Source organism: Muntiacus reevesi, chromosome 5, assembly GCF_963930625.1.
Source record: "Muntiacus reevesi chromosome 5, mMunRee1.1, whole genome shotgun sequence".
Lineage (NCBI taxonomy): Eukaryota > Metazoa > Chordata > Mammalia > Artiodactyla > Cervidae > Muntiacus > Muntiacus reevesi.
In genome coordinates this window covers 19,709,211-19,723,116 of record NC_089253.1, presented here as the reverse complement: position 1 = coordinate 19,723,116, position 13,906 = coordinate 19,709,211, and the positions used below count along the sequence as shown (strand labels likewise).

Here is a 13,906-nt window from a genome sequence, read left to right as displayed (position 1 = left end):
CCCTTGCCTTCTCCCACAGAGTCCAAAAGTCTTTTCTATTCATTTGTGTCTCTTTTTCTGTCTTGCATATAGGGTTATCATTAGCATCTTTTTAAATTCCATGTATATGCGTTAGTATACTGTATTAGTGTTTATCTTTATGGCTTACTTCACTCTGTATAATAGCCTCCAGTTTCATCCATCTGATTAGAACTGATGCAAATGTATTCTTTTTAATGGCTGAGTAATATTCCATTGTGTATATGTACCATATTTTAAAGTCACCAATAAAGAGTGAACATTCTGAAACCCTAGGCCCCCACCCTCCACCCCAATAAAAACAGAACCCCAGGTCCATGGACTCCTTCTCGCTCTCTCTCCTCACAAATGCCTTCCAACTACACCATGTTATTTCTTGGACTCATAAGTCATAAACCTTTATTTTTTTTTCAAACTTTCCTGAGGGTTATTGCTGAAGGCATCTTGCAGTGATAAACAGAACCACAAGAGTTGGTCCAGCCCATAACAGTGGTAACCAGTAAGTTGACACCAGCCCAGAGCAGAAGAAATGGGGATAAAAGCTATTTTGGGGGGGGGGGGGGGAACATACTGCTTTGCACACATATCTAATTTTGATTGTCAGCAAGTCCTTCTAGTGATACCTTTGTTTTATCCATCAAATTGATAGTGAGTATAACTCACATTTTCAGGTCGCTGTCAGTATCTTCATGATTCAAACTTAACTTTGAAAATTGTTGTGGCCGAACTGATGGACATAGTGGTTCTCAGGCTTCTGCTTCTATTTTATATGTAGTTTGACCATCAAAAATTGTTTGGTTTAGATTTTGTTACCATTTGGATACAGATTTCAACAATATTGTATATAGGCAGAAACCTCTTGGTTTCTTTAGCACAGTATTTATAAGGTTCCATGCTTCAGGTAAGGATCATCACTGGCAATTCCTCTCATACTTGTCCATATGTCAGAAATACCTGGAGAGTGTTTTAATAAAAGAGGTTCCTAGGCCCAACCCTAGACTCTAGCCCTGTTTAGGAACCATATTTTTAAAAATTAAGCTTTACACAGGTGAAAGAATCATAGTCATAATGTGCCAGTCAGGATGGCTGCTATCCAAAAGTCTACAAGCAGTAAATGCTGGAGAGGGTGTGGAGAAAAGAGAACCCTCTTACACTGTTGGTGGGAATGCAAACTGGTACAGCCGCTATGGAGAACAGTGTGGAGATTCCTTAAAAAACTGGAAATAGAACTGCCATATGACCCAGCAATCCCACTCCTTGGCATACACACCGAGGAAAGTAGATCTGAAAGAGACACGTGCACCCCAGTGTTCATCACAGCACTGTTTATAATAGCCAGGACATGGAAGCAACCTAGATGCCCATCAGCAGACGAATGGATAAGGAAGCTGTGGTACATATACACCATGGGATATTACTCAGCCATTAAAAAAAATTCATTTGAATCAGTTCTAATGAGATGGATGAAACTGGAGCCCATTATACAGAGTGAAGTAAGCCAGAAAGATAAACACCAATACAGTATACTAATGCATATATATGGAATTTAGAAAGATGGTAACAATAACCCTATGTGCAAGACAGAAAAAGAGACACAGATGTATAGAACAGTCTTTTGGACTCTGTGGGAGAAGGCGAGGGTGGGATGTTTTGAGAGAACAGCATTGAAACAAGTATACTATCAAGATGAAACAGATCACCAGCCCAGGTTGGATGCATGAGACAAGTGCTCAGGGCTGGTGCACTGGGATGACCCAGAGGGATGGGATGGGGAGGGAGGCGAGAGGGGGGATCGGGATGGGGAACACATGTAAATCCATGACTGATTGATGTCAATGTATGGTAAAAACCACTACAATATTGTAAAGTGATTAGCCTCCAACTAATAAAAATAAATGAAAAAAAAAAGCTTTATACAGGTGAAAGAATCATAGTCATAATGTGCATTTCTCAATTGAAATGCAATTTCTTATTAAATAAGAAAAGAGTATTTTTATATAATTAGCAGATATATTTATGAATTGGGCAATAAAAGTTTGGTTAATGAAAATTGTAATCCTTTGTTCTTTTTCCATATGTGTTGACAGAGATAATCATTTATTTATACTTCAAAAATTATGAAAATAAACTTATAAAAGCTATAAATATAATGTGAAATGTATCTATATAGTGTCCTCTTTATTTTCAGATTCATTTTTTAAAGACTGAAATGGAAAGAAAGAGCAAAATGATTCGAGATCTCCAGAATGAGGTAAGACTTATATTTCAGGGAGTTTTATGGAAGTCAGAGAATATGCACAATTTGATTTGCCATAAACTTTAGAGTATTGTTCACATTACTTTTTGGCCTTTAGCTGTGTACTAATAGAGAGAAACTATAAGGTTAAGAATTTCAGAGAGGATAATTCCTCATTTAATTGTGATATGTGTGATATGTGATATCACATATGTGATAATGTTATTAGTTCATAATCTCCAATTTATTTATCCTTCTAATAATGTTTTGACAATATTAAAAATTATTTTTATTTCATAAATGTATTTGTCTACATAATTCTGTCACAGGAGCTGAAGAAGAAAGTTAATTAGAAATGGACTTCATGTTAGGAAAAGCCAATCTAGCATGAAAAAATTATGTAAGATAATTTTAGACTAAAGAGACCTGAACACAAGCAAATAAGTTGTAATGACTTTCCTTACAGTCTTTAAAATGTAAGGACCCTATAAAATGCAGTGTGCATTTTTTTCTCTTTTGAATTTTTTGTCCATCTTGTTATACAACTACTTTATTTTCTAAATTTTTTCGCATTTATATTTCACCTCTTTATTTCTTTTTTTCTTGACTGCAATTAGTTCTGTAGGACTATTAAACCATTAATTAAACTATTACTTAGTCATGCATCTTCTTTGATCAACCGCACTAGGTTGATTTTAAATCTTAATCAATTGCATAAGTCATTACTATTCTCCTTTACTCTCCTTCCTTCCTTCCTCCCTTCCTTCCTTCTTCAATTTTTTTGTGACATTTCAGCAATGGATGAGCTACATTATTCCTAAATTGATACTACTTTTATGTCCAGGTTGAAAAAATAGTCTTTATAAATGTCTTGGTATCAAGATTTAGCATTTGTCCTCTGATTATTACATTAAAATGATTGATCATGCATGCAAAAAATGTATCATACATGCAAAAACATGAGAAAGGAAAACAAGAAAAGTTTTAAGTGGCTTTCTTATGATTCTATTATATTTCCATTTCTTTCTAATGATTTTTTCTTCTAACTCTTCTGAAGGAAGTCTAATGAGATGAACTTGATAATGATTTTCTTGAGACCTAAATCTTCCTGGATTTAATGTTTATAGTGGAAAATGTCAGCAAAGTAGAGTTGCTGAAATACTGGGCGTACTAGATAATTTCTTGTTCACTGGGGTTCAGAGAGGGCTACACTACTCACGTCTAAAACTTTCCATGGGTCATTTAAAGTAAAAGGAATATTTAAAGCAAAATTAAAACCATTATTAAAATAGGAAAGAAAATACATTTGGGTTTGTACACAGACACCCATACACACACACAGAACAATATAAACTTGGTTGTATAATAATGAGAGGATTATGGGCTAATTTATATGTCTGTATATGTATTATCAGTTAACTTTTAATCATAGATAATTTTTTTTAATTTAGAATTCAACCAATGAGAAGCTTTTTCATAATCAAACTTTAAGTTATTCATAACAGTTGCAGATGAGGATTAATAAAATATTTTATTTGCTTCCAGGGGATATATTTTAAGTTTAACATTAATTTCCTAGTGTGTAGATTAGAATAATTCTAAAAGCGGTACAACTCTTCAGAAGTAATGACTGCCAACTGTAAGTCTAATAAGTAAATTTGCTGTTTACTTTCATCCTATTGAAAATCTGCAAGATGATAATTTATAACTAGAAAAAGTTTTTGACTTCTCTAACAAAACCTAGCGGTGAAATTATAAACTGAATGCTTTTAGTTTAACTCGTTTGTATGAATTCCTTGAAATTTTAGATTTATTGTTTTGACAAATAATCAGTATGTAGAAATTGAACAAAATAATGGATCCATACTCTACACAGTAAAATTATATGGACGTCTACTGCCCAAAAGATTTTTGTTCAGAAGTAAGAAAATAAAAAGGTAAATTGATTAAACAAAATGTGAAGAGGTGAGGGAGATCATACGCGTATAAAGGGATGTGGGGGAGAAGATTGAAGTGTCGTGAATGATGTCCGGCTCTAGGTGACTGATCATACCATTGTGATTATATGGGTCATTAAGATCTTTGTTTATAGTTCTTTCATGTATTCCTGCCACTTCTTCTTAACATCTGCTTCTGTCAGGTCCATACCATTTCTGTCCTTTATTGTTGCCATCTTTGCATGAAATGTTCCCTTGGTATCTCTAATTCTCTTGAAGAGATCTGTAGTCTTCCCCATTCGATTGTTTTCCTCTATTTCTTTGCACTGATCACTGAGAAAGGCTTTCTTATCTCTCCTTGCTGTTCTTTGGAACTCTTCATTCAAATGGGTATATCTTTCCTTTTCTCCTTTGCTTTTCGCGTCTCTTCTTTCACAGCTATTTGTAAGGCCCCCTCAGACAACCATTTTGCCTTTTTGCATTTCTTTTTCTTGATCTCTACCTCCTGTACAATGTCACAAACCTCCATACATAGTTCTTCAGGCACTCTGTCTCTCAGATCTAATCCCTTGAATCTATTTGTCACTTCCACTGTATAATTGTAAGGGATTTGATTTAGGTCATACCTGAATGGCCTAGTGGGTTTTTATTTTTCCCTACATTCTTCAATTTCACTCTGAGTTTTGCAATAAGAGTTTATGATCTGAGCCAAAGTCATCCATTTTTGCACTTAATTATTTATTTTTCATTTTGTATTTGGGTATTATATAGTTATAACAAATATGAAAAGTTGCACCAAAACTTAGAATTCTCTTTGATTTGCACATTTAAAACAACTTCTCTCCATTGTCACTTCTAATTTTACCTGTTGTTTCTTACAGGATAAAATAAGTCTCTCTAGTTAGTGAAGAATCCGCCTGCAATGCAGGAGACCCCAGTTCAATTCCTGGGTCAGAAAGATCTGTTGGAGAAGGGATAGGTCACCCAGTCCAGTTATTTTGGGCTTCCCTTGTGGAACTATAAAGAAAGCTGAGTGCTGACGAGTTGATGCTTTTGAACTGTGGTATTGGAGAAGACTCTTGAGAGTCCCTTGGACTGCAAGTAGATCCAAACAGTCCATCCTAAAGGGGATCAATCCTGGGTGTTCATTGGAAGGACTGATGCTAAAGCTGAAACTCCAATACTTTGGCCACCTCATGTAAAGAGTTGACTCATTTGAAAAGACCCTGATGCTGGGAGGTATTGGGGGCAGGAGGAGAAGGGGACGACAGAGGATGAGATGGTTGGATGGCATCACCAACTCAGTGGACATGAGTTTGAGTAAACTCTGGGAGTTGGTGATGGACAGGGAGGCCTGGCATGCTGCGATTCATGGGGTCACAGAGTTGGACACGTCTGAACGACTAAACTGAACTGAACTGAACTGTGGTTCAGCTAGTAAAGAATCTGCCTGTAATGCAGGAGACCTTGGTTTGATCCCAGGATTGGGGAGATCCACTGGAGAAAAGAAAGGCTACCCACTCCAGAATTCTGGTCTGGAGAATTACACGGACTGTATAGTCCCTGGTATCGCAAAGAGTTGGACATGACTGAGAAACTTTCACGTAGTGGTCCTAGACATAGGAAAGGCTCGGGGGAGAAATAGGTTAATACATAGTTATTGAAATATGAGGAAAAATTAAGCATTGGGACAAGCATTTCAGATTTATTTGAAACTACTTAATGAAATGTGAAAGTTTGATAATATTTAGAATTTTTTAAAGGAACACATAGCTGGAAATATTTGAACTGTGCTCAGTCCTGTTTAACTGTCTGTGGCCCCATGGACTGCAGCCTGCTAAGTTCCTTTCTCCATGGAATTTTCCTGGCAATAATACTGGAGTAGGTTGCCATTTCCTACTCCAGGGGGTCTTCCCAACCGAAGAACTGAACCTGTGCCTCCTACATCTCTTGCATTTGCAGGTGAATTTTTTACCACTAGGTCCCCCTGGGAAGCCTGGTAATACTAGAATTAGATTAATATTAAAACTTATATTAATACTACATTAAATTATATTCTGTATTAAATTAGTGAGTTCAGTTCAGTTCAGTTGCTCAGTTGTGTCCGACTCTTTGCGACCCCATGAACCTGCAGCATGCCAGGCCCCTATCCATCACCAACTCCCAGAGTCCACCCACACCCATGTCCATTGACTCGGTGATGCCATCCAACCATCTCATCCTCTGTCATCCCCCTCTCCTCCTGCCCTCAATCTTTCCCAGCATCAGGGTCTTTTCAAATGAGTCAGCTCTTAGCATCAGGTGGCCAAAGTATTGGAGTTTCAGCTTCAACGTCAGTCCTTCCAATGAACACCTAGGACTGATCTCTTTAGGATGGACTGGTTGGATCTCCTTGCAGTCCAAGGGAATCTCAAGAGTCTTCTCCAACACCACAGTTCAAAAGCATCAATTCTTCGGCACTCAGCTTTCTTTATAGTCCAACTCTCACATCCATACATGACAACTGGAAAAACCATAGCTTTGACTAGATGGACCTTTGTCGGCAAAGTAATATCTTTGCTTTTTAATATGCTGTCTAGGTTGGTCATAACTTTCCTTCCAAAGAGTAAGCATCTTTTAATTTCATGGCTGCAGTCACCATCTGCAGTGATTTTGGAGCCCAGAAATGTAAAGTCAGCCACCCTTTCCACTGTTTCCCCATCTATTTCCCATGAAGTGATGGGACCAGATGCCATGATGTTAGTTTTCTGAATGTTGAGCTTTAAGCCAACTTCTTCACTCTCCTCTTTCACTTTCAGCAAGAGGCTCTTTAGTTCTTCTTCTCTTTCTGCCATAAGGGTGGTGTCACCTGCATATTTGAGGCTATTGATATTTCGCTTGCCCCCCACCCCTGCTCTTTTCTGTGATGGTTACTTTTAATATAGATTCTTATGATTGATTATTTCCATGAAAATTATTCAAGATAGTTCAAGGTAAGAATAAAAATAAGAAATCATGTTTTTTAAAAGTAGTAATAATGAAACCAGGCACCATAAAACTGAACCTTACTCTGTCCAGTGGTAGAAATCAAGTGTGTCAAAGCTACTCTCTATAGTAGGTTTTCCCTCATACTATTTCATGGCTCTGCTTTCCGTTCTTTATAGTCTTCAGTATTTTGCTGATTTGATTTTCACATGACTCATATAGTTTAACCCAACTTTGAAATATTAACCTGCCCTCTCTATCTCCTACTAATAACTGATTTAATCTTCTTTAATGTTTTGCTCTATTTCTATTGTTATAAAGCCTGGGGAAAAACTTTGCTAGAGGTCAAGTCACTGGACCAATCTGTGGATTTCCAAAGAATTCCAAACGACTACTGGCACATATCCAGTTATATGAAAAGTAAAACATGGGATTTTAGGGGCCATGTGTCAATCACTGCTCTCAGATGTGAAAAAAAGCAACCTCTGATAAGAAAATGACTTATTAAGCTATTTAGAGACCTCAACAAAATATTAGGAGAGGTGTACATACTGTTTGTAGACTAGCTTTAGGAATAACTCCACAAACAAACCTCAGAGCTGGCTGTCTCAGGGCAGGGCTACCCCTGCCAAGTTTAAGAAGCTGCCAGCCAATGTTACCTTTCCATCACAGGGGACTCCAGGATCGCATAACCATAACCCTGTGCATCAGATAATGGCTAACCCATGTAGCTAATTGCTGTATCTACATTTTGCAAGGATCATGTCTGATTAGCAAAACATAACCTATGTTTTGTTTTCCCAAGAGCTGCAATGAACTTTAGAAACAGAGAGGATTTGTTTGTTTTATTTCTAACTTGTTTACTTTAATTTTTCCTTGGGAAAAAGGGATTAACACTATGAAAAACTGCTCACATTGTGGAAACAATGTTACAAAATGTGGTTGTGTGTGTATTAATTTTTCTTAAAAAAAGAATTAGAGTCTGTGCCAACTAGCTTGAATATAAATTAAGCCATCATTGAAGGGTTTTGAGTAGTTGAGAGATATGCTCCAAGTAACATTTATAGAGTATCCATTTGTGTACATGTGTGTTTATTACAATATTTTGTGTGTATATGTGGCCTCTTGCCTATCTTTTAATCTGATTTTAGCTTTGCTTTTGTATGAATTATTTCCTCAACTATATGCTGAGTCCTCAAAGTTATAATCCTGTCTTCCCTAAAGTATTATAATTCAGATATTTTCAGACACACACACACACACAACACAGGACCAGAACTCCTTTTACATGAGAGTAAAAGAAAACCATACTTAAGCCTGTCCTTAACACCAATGAATTCAATAAACTGACACGCACATTTGCCACTATGTCCACATTTGGAGATGGAAGCCGGTTTCCCTAATTTGCTATCCTCTTCAATAAGGATGGTTAGAGACCCTGCAAGATATCAGGGAGTATCTGACCATCCTGAGGTTATTAGATAACATAAAAAAACATGAAGGTACATACTGTATTTTTCAAAGAGAGGATATAGATTCTCAGGGAAAGTCCATGACTGAAACAAAAAATAATAAATGTCAATAACCTCTGATCTAGAGAAAGCTCTAGTAAAGTTTAAGAAGAAAACCCATTTTGGTTCAATTCTTGTGGCTGTAAGTGTCTATAAAATAAATTATTTTGTCTTCTTGCCTCAATAAGCACACTCAAGTGAAACTGATGGGATATTTCATAATGTGATAGAGTGTTCCAGGGTCACCATTCTGAGATGGATTCTCATGCTTGCCTACAGATGAATCATTTTCAGGCAAATATGTACTGAGTCCAGGACATGCCTGAGATGTTTTCAAATAATTTCATTACAACTTTCTCACTTTATTAACGTGATTATTTCTGAGAAATGTTATCTTGGTTATCTTGGTTAATTGTGTATCTAGTATCTAAAGTTTATTATAACCCATGTGTACTGAGTCCTAGGGCTACTGAAATAAAGTAGCATAAGCTGGGTGGCTTAGGACAATAAGAGTGGATTCTCTCACAATTCAAAGGATAGAAGTCTAACATCAAAAAAGTACGACAAGGCCATGCACCCTTGGAAGGTTCTGGAGAGTAATTGTGCTTCACGGCTTCCTCCTTCCTGGTGCCTCCTGGCAATCCTTGACATTCTTCAGCTTGTCAAGAGTCTCTCCTTCATCTTCCTGTGGCCTTGCCTGTGAATCTCTTTGTTTTCTCCTCTTCTTTATGGACAACTGTTATTGGATTTGGGACCCACCATAATCCATTATAACCTGATTTTATCTTAATGACACATACAGAAACACTTTTTATAAGTAAGAGCACAACTTGAGGTTCCAGATAGACATGAATTTTAGGGTGATACAATTCAAACAGCTCTACCTACCATCTATGCCATTTTATATATTTTAGGTAAACAGCTTAGACTTTTTTTTTTTTTTTTTGAACAGGAAAGGAGGGGACAGTTTACTAGGTCTAAGACTTACTCAATGTTTTAATAGTGAAAGAGAAACAGTTTTATTAGGTGCAAATCTGTCTATGGAAGTGCCTTTAATACTGCTTATTTAGATGCATATGTAAGGTTTGTTGGGCTTCCCAGGTGGCGCTAGTGGTAAAGAATCCACCTGCCAATGAAGAGACATAAGAGACACTGGTTTGATCCCTGGATCAGGAAGATCCCCTGGAGGAGGGCATGGCAACCCATTCTAGTATTCTTGCCTGCGAATCCCATGGACAGAGGAGCCATAGATTTTATTTATCTACAATAAAAACAGGTTGAAATTAGCATTAGCATTTTACAATAAAATATTGTAAAAGGGCAGATGAAGGCAATAACATTCTCAGGTGTGGTGGCCACTGAAAATGTCATTGAAGGGTGAGTTTCAGAAGAAAAGTGATTAGAACTTATGGCTATTTATTCATAGTCAAGAAAGCAACCTTAAAAAAGATGAATACTTAAGAGATTTTCTTGTAGATGAAAAGATTTTTAGATGTTTGTTGCTGTGAAGGAAGTAGTTAATTTTTATGATTGTAGATGAATCCAATTTCAGGCCAGTTAACTTGCAAAGAATATGTTTGGGTTTTTTTGTCCCCAAATCAGTGCTGTGAGTATGTGTTATAAAAAAAAAAAATGGGTTGGAAGCAACCAAACTGATTGACACAGCCAAGGGTAAAAAACAGAAAAATAAATCTGAAAAGTTCCACTATCAGATCCAATTACAACAAACTTCCTGGTTTACAAGGACATGAATTTTTACTCAGCATTTCTGAAATAAACCAGGACTGCTGTCTTACGAGAGATTACAGTCTACCTAAAATCTCGTTTTATTTACTGTTTCAATCAGTTAATTCTACCAAGTTCTAACTTCCTCCTTGAGAATGTTGCCTAGATGCTGACATTGTCCCCAGTTTTAGGAATAATTTTCCTCTGAAATTGTGTCTTGTGCCCCTGGCTGCATCTGGGTCACTGTCTCTATTCTGTGATAAAGAATATCTACTGTTCTCTCATGCTTCAGGTAAGGGGAATGTTTTGTTTATTAATTTTGCCTCTTCTGTAAAACATTATTTTATAAGTTTTAAATACCTTAGAATATTTTTTATTTAGTAAATGAAAAAACAGTATATGAAAGACATTTAGCATATGCTGAGCTATTTAGCTTGTAACAAAAGGGAATTATTATCATCATCATAGTTATTATTCTCATTGGGTTCTGAGGTAAAATTTTTCATCGGTAAGCAATACTATGGACAAATATTTGCTTAGGAAATGGTCTTAAACACACAAATACGCTAAAATTCCATTCTTCATTTAAATAAAAATACCAAGGTAAGACAGGACTCTGTCTCTCTAACTTATAGACAATCTCATTCCATCTCTCATTGCATCTCTCTCCTGGTAAACAACAAGTCCAAGAACTGTTTGACTAATATTCTACCAGCTTAGCAAAAATAGCCAAGTGAGAGTGCCATTTTAGATTGCATGAGCAGAAAAATCCCAGGAAAGAGTCTAAATTGTTTCTACGCCTAAATCAGTCACCATGGCCAGGGGAATGAGCAGTTTGGCCAAGTCTGAGTCACATTTCTATCCTTTCTTGATGGGATCAACTTGACTCAAAATTTAGATGAATTTCCCACAGGAAAGAAAGATTCATTGCAAAAGAGTAATGAGCTATTGGACTGATAGAGTAAAATGTATAAAGAAAACCATCAAACACTTCTATTAGTCCCTGTTAGCTTCACTCATTTTCTAACTAACCCTCAAATCAGAGCATGTAAGTAACACTTTAATCATTTCAAGTCCCAAGTCGTGAATGATGTATTTGCATCACCATATCTTTGTTAAGAGTGCTCCCTTGTATATAATTACACCTTCATAACAAACATATTAAGGGTCTTTGCTTCTCTCATTTTATGTTTACTTGCCACATTCAAATTCCCAATAAAAATGGCACTAGGGAAACTTTAGTCACTTGATATTAAGTAAATGATCTTCTTCTCTGAAATGGAAGAACTGCTTTGTTTTCAGTCTTCGGAGGTTCATCATTCTTTTATGTTTGCTTCACAGTCCCTCCTTTTACTCCACTGGGCTTCCCTGGTAGCTCAGCTGGCAACAAATCTGCCTGCAATGGAGAAGACTTGGGTTCTATCCCTGGGTTGGGAAGATCCCTTGGAGAAGAAAATGGCTACCCACTTCAATATTCTTCTCTGGAGAAGTCTATGGAGAGAGGACCTGACAGGCTACAGTCCATGGGGTTTCAAAGAGTTGGACATGACTGAGCAACTTTTTTTTTCACCCCATTATTCCTCCTTTTTGCATCAAGGGTCCAAACCAACATCAGCAGTACTGCCTAACCATCATAATGCCCTGTCTTGCAAAGGGTCCCATCCCCTCAAGGACACCTTTACCTTAAGTAGTCTTTACTCAAGGACACGGACTGCGTATGGATGGGGAGAGTGTTGTAAAGATGCTACAACTAGTTGTCCTTCACTCTCTCAGTCATGTCCGACTCCTTGTGACCTCATGTACTCTAGCACGCCAGGCTTCCCTGTCCTGCACCATCTCCCGGAGTTTGCTGAAACTCATGTCCATTTGAGTCAGTGATACCATCCAACCATCTCATCCTCTGTTGCCTCCTTCTCCTCCTGCCCTCTGTCTTTCCTAGCATCAGGATCTTTTCCAGTGAGTCAGCTCTTCACTGGTGGCCAAAGGATTGAAGCCTCAGCTTCAGCATCAGTCCTTCCAATGAATATTCAGGACTGATTTCTTTTAGGATTGACTGGTTGTATCTCCTTGCAGTCCAATGGACTCTCAAGAGTCTTCTCCAAAAATATAGTTCGAAAGCATTACTTCTTCAGCACTCAGCCTTCTTTATGGTCCAACTCTCACATACATATATGACTACTGGAAAAACCATAGCTTTGACTAGATGGACCTTTTTCAGCAAAATGATGTCTGCTTTTTAATATGCTGTCTAGGTTGGTCATAGCTTTTCTTTCAAGGAGCAAGCATCTTTTAGTTTCATGGCTGCAATCACCATCTGCAGTGATTTTGGAGCCCAAGAAAATAAAGTCTGTCACTGTTTCTATTTTTTTCCCCATTTATTTGCCATGAAGTGATGGGACTGGATGCCATGATCTTAGATTTTTTGAATGCTGAATTTTAAATCAGCTTTTTCACTCTCCTCTTTCACTCTCATCAAGAGGCTCTTTAGTTCTTCTTCTCTTTCTGCCTTTAGAGTGGTATCATCTGCATATCAGAGGTTGTTTATATTTCTCCTGGCAATCTGGATCCTGTATGAGAAAAAGAAATTTATGGAGAGAATCCATTTAAGCATGTATAAGAGGATGGGGTAAGTACTGCTTTCATGATAGGTCAGGAGAAGAAACAAGCCCAAACAAGTACTTGTGGACTGTTTTATTGCTAGATTTACGTATTTTAACAGTAAAGAATTTCTCACCAAAGGAGGAATAAACACTGCCTCTGTCATTGTCACTGCCATGGCTAGCATGTTACACTTGTATTTGCACTTCTCGGTGGCAAGTTCTTTTGCCCAATCCAGCCATGAAGCAGAACACATTCTGAAATGGAAGAAAGAGAAAAGGAAAATGAAATCTTAGAGACTTTTCCAGTCGCTTAGTTTCACAGAGCTAGAAAAGTGGGGAAGGGACGAAGCACTCAATTTTTCTTCTCCATTTAAGGTGCTTTTCTCACTTTCCTTGGAGTTCTCCCAGTCCCGTGACTATTGACTTTGAAATAAATGTGAAAATAACCACCTAAGTAACTGTCTCTTTTCATCTTTCTAAGTATCACATGCAGGTAAGCTCCCTAGTCTTGCTACAGCTGTGAGAAGATAAATCTCTGTATTCTTCATAGAGCTGTTTCTGTTACATTGAATGTTACACCTCTTAAGTTTTCATGGATTTTTTTTTTCTTTCTAGATAAAATCATATCTCTGTTGACATGATGGAAAACTATTCCTCTGGACTTTAAATAAAATTATACTTACCCTTTTTTTTTTCTAAATGAGTTGAACAGAATTATAACTCACAATTCAAAGTTATCTGATGTTAGTAGATATAATTTTTAAATAAACTAATTTAAAGATAAAACCATCAAAAATCTCAAGTATCAATTGATATCATATTTCCAAATAGGATTATAATATTTTCCAAGTTTGAGAAGTAAGTTTTCATATCAAAATGACTGTGCTGGTAAGCATTTTGAATTATCTGGACATT

General features: G+C 37.0%; 1 protein-coding gene across 1 annotated transcript in view; it reads left to right on the top strand.

Annotated features, from left to right (window-relative positions):
- LUZP2 (leucine zipper protein 2) overlaps positions 1–13,906 on the top strand; it is a 483,423-nt gene that overhangs the window by 239,858 nt on the left and 229,659 nt on the right. Inside the window, exon 5 of the mRNA XM_065936761.1 lies at positions 2,207–2,269. Within this exon, the coding sequence (XP_065792833.1) occupies positions 2,207–2,269 (63 nt within the window). The remainder of the gene's footprint in view (positions 1–2,206; positions 2,270–13,906) is intronic.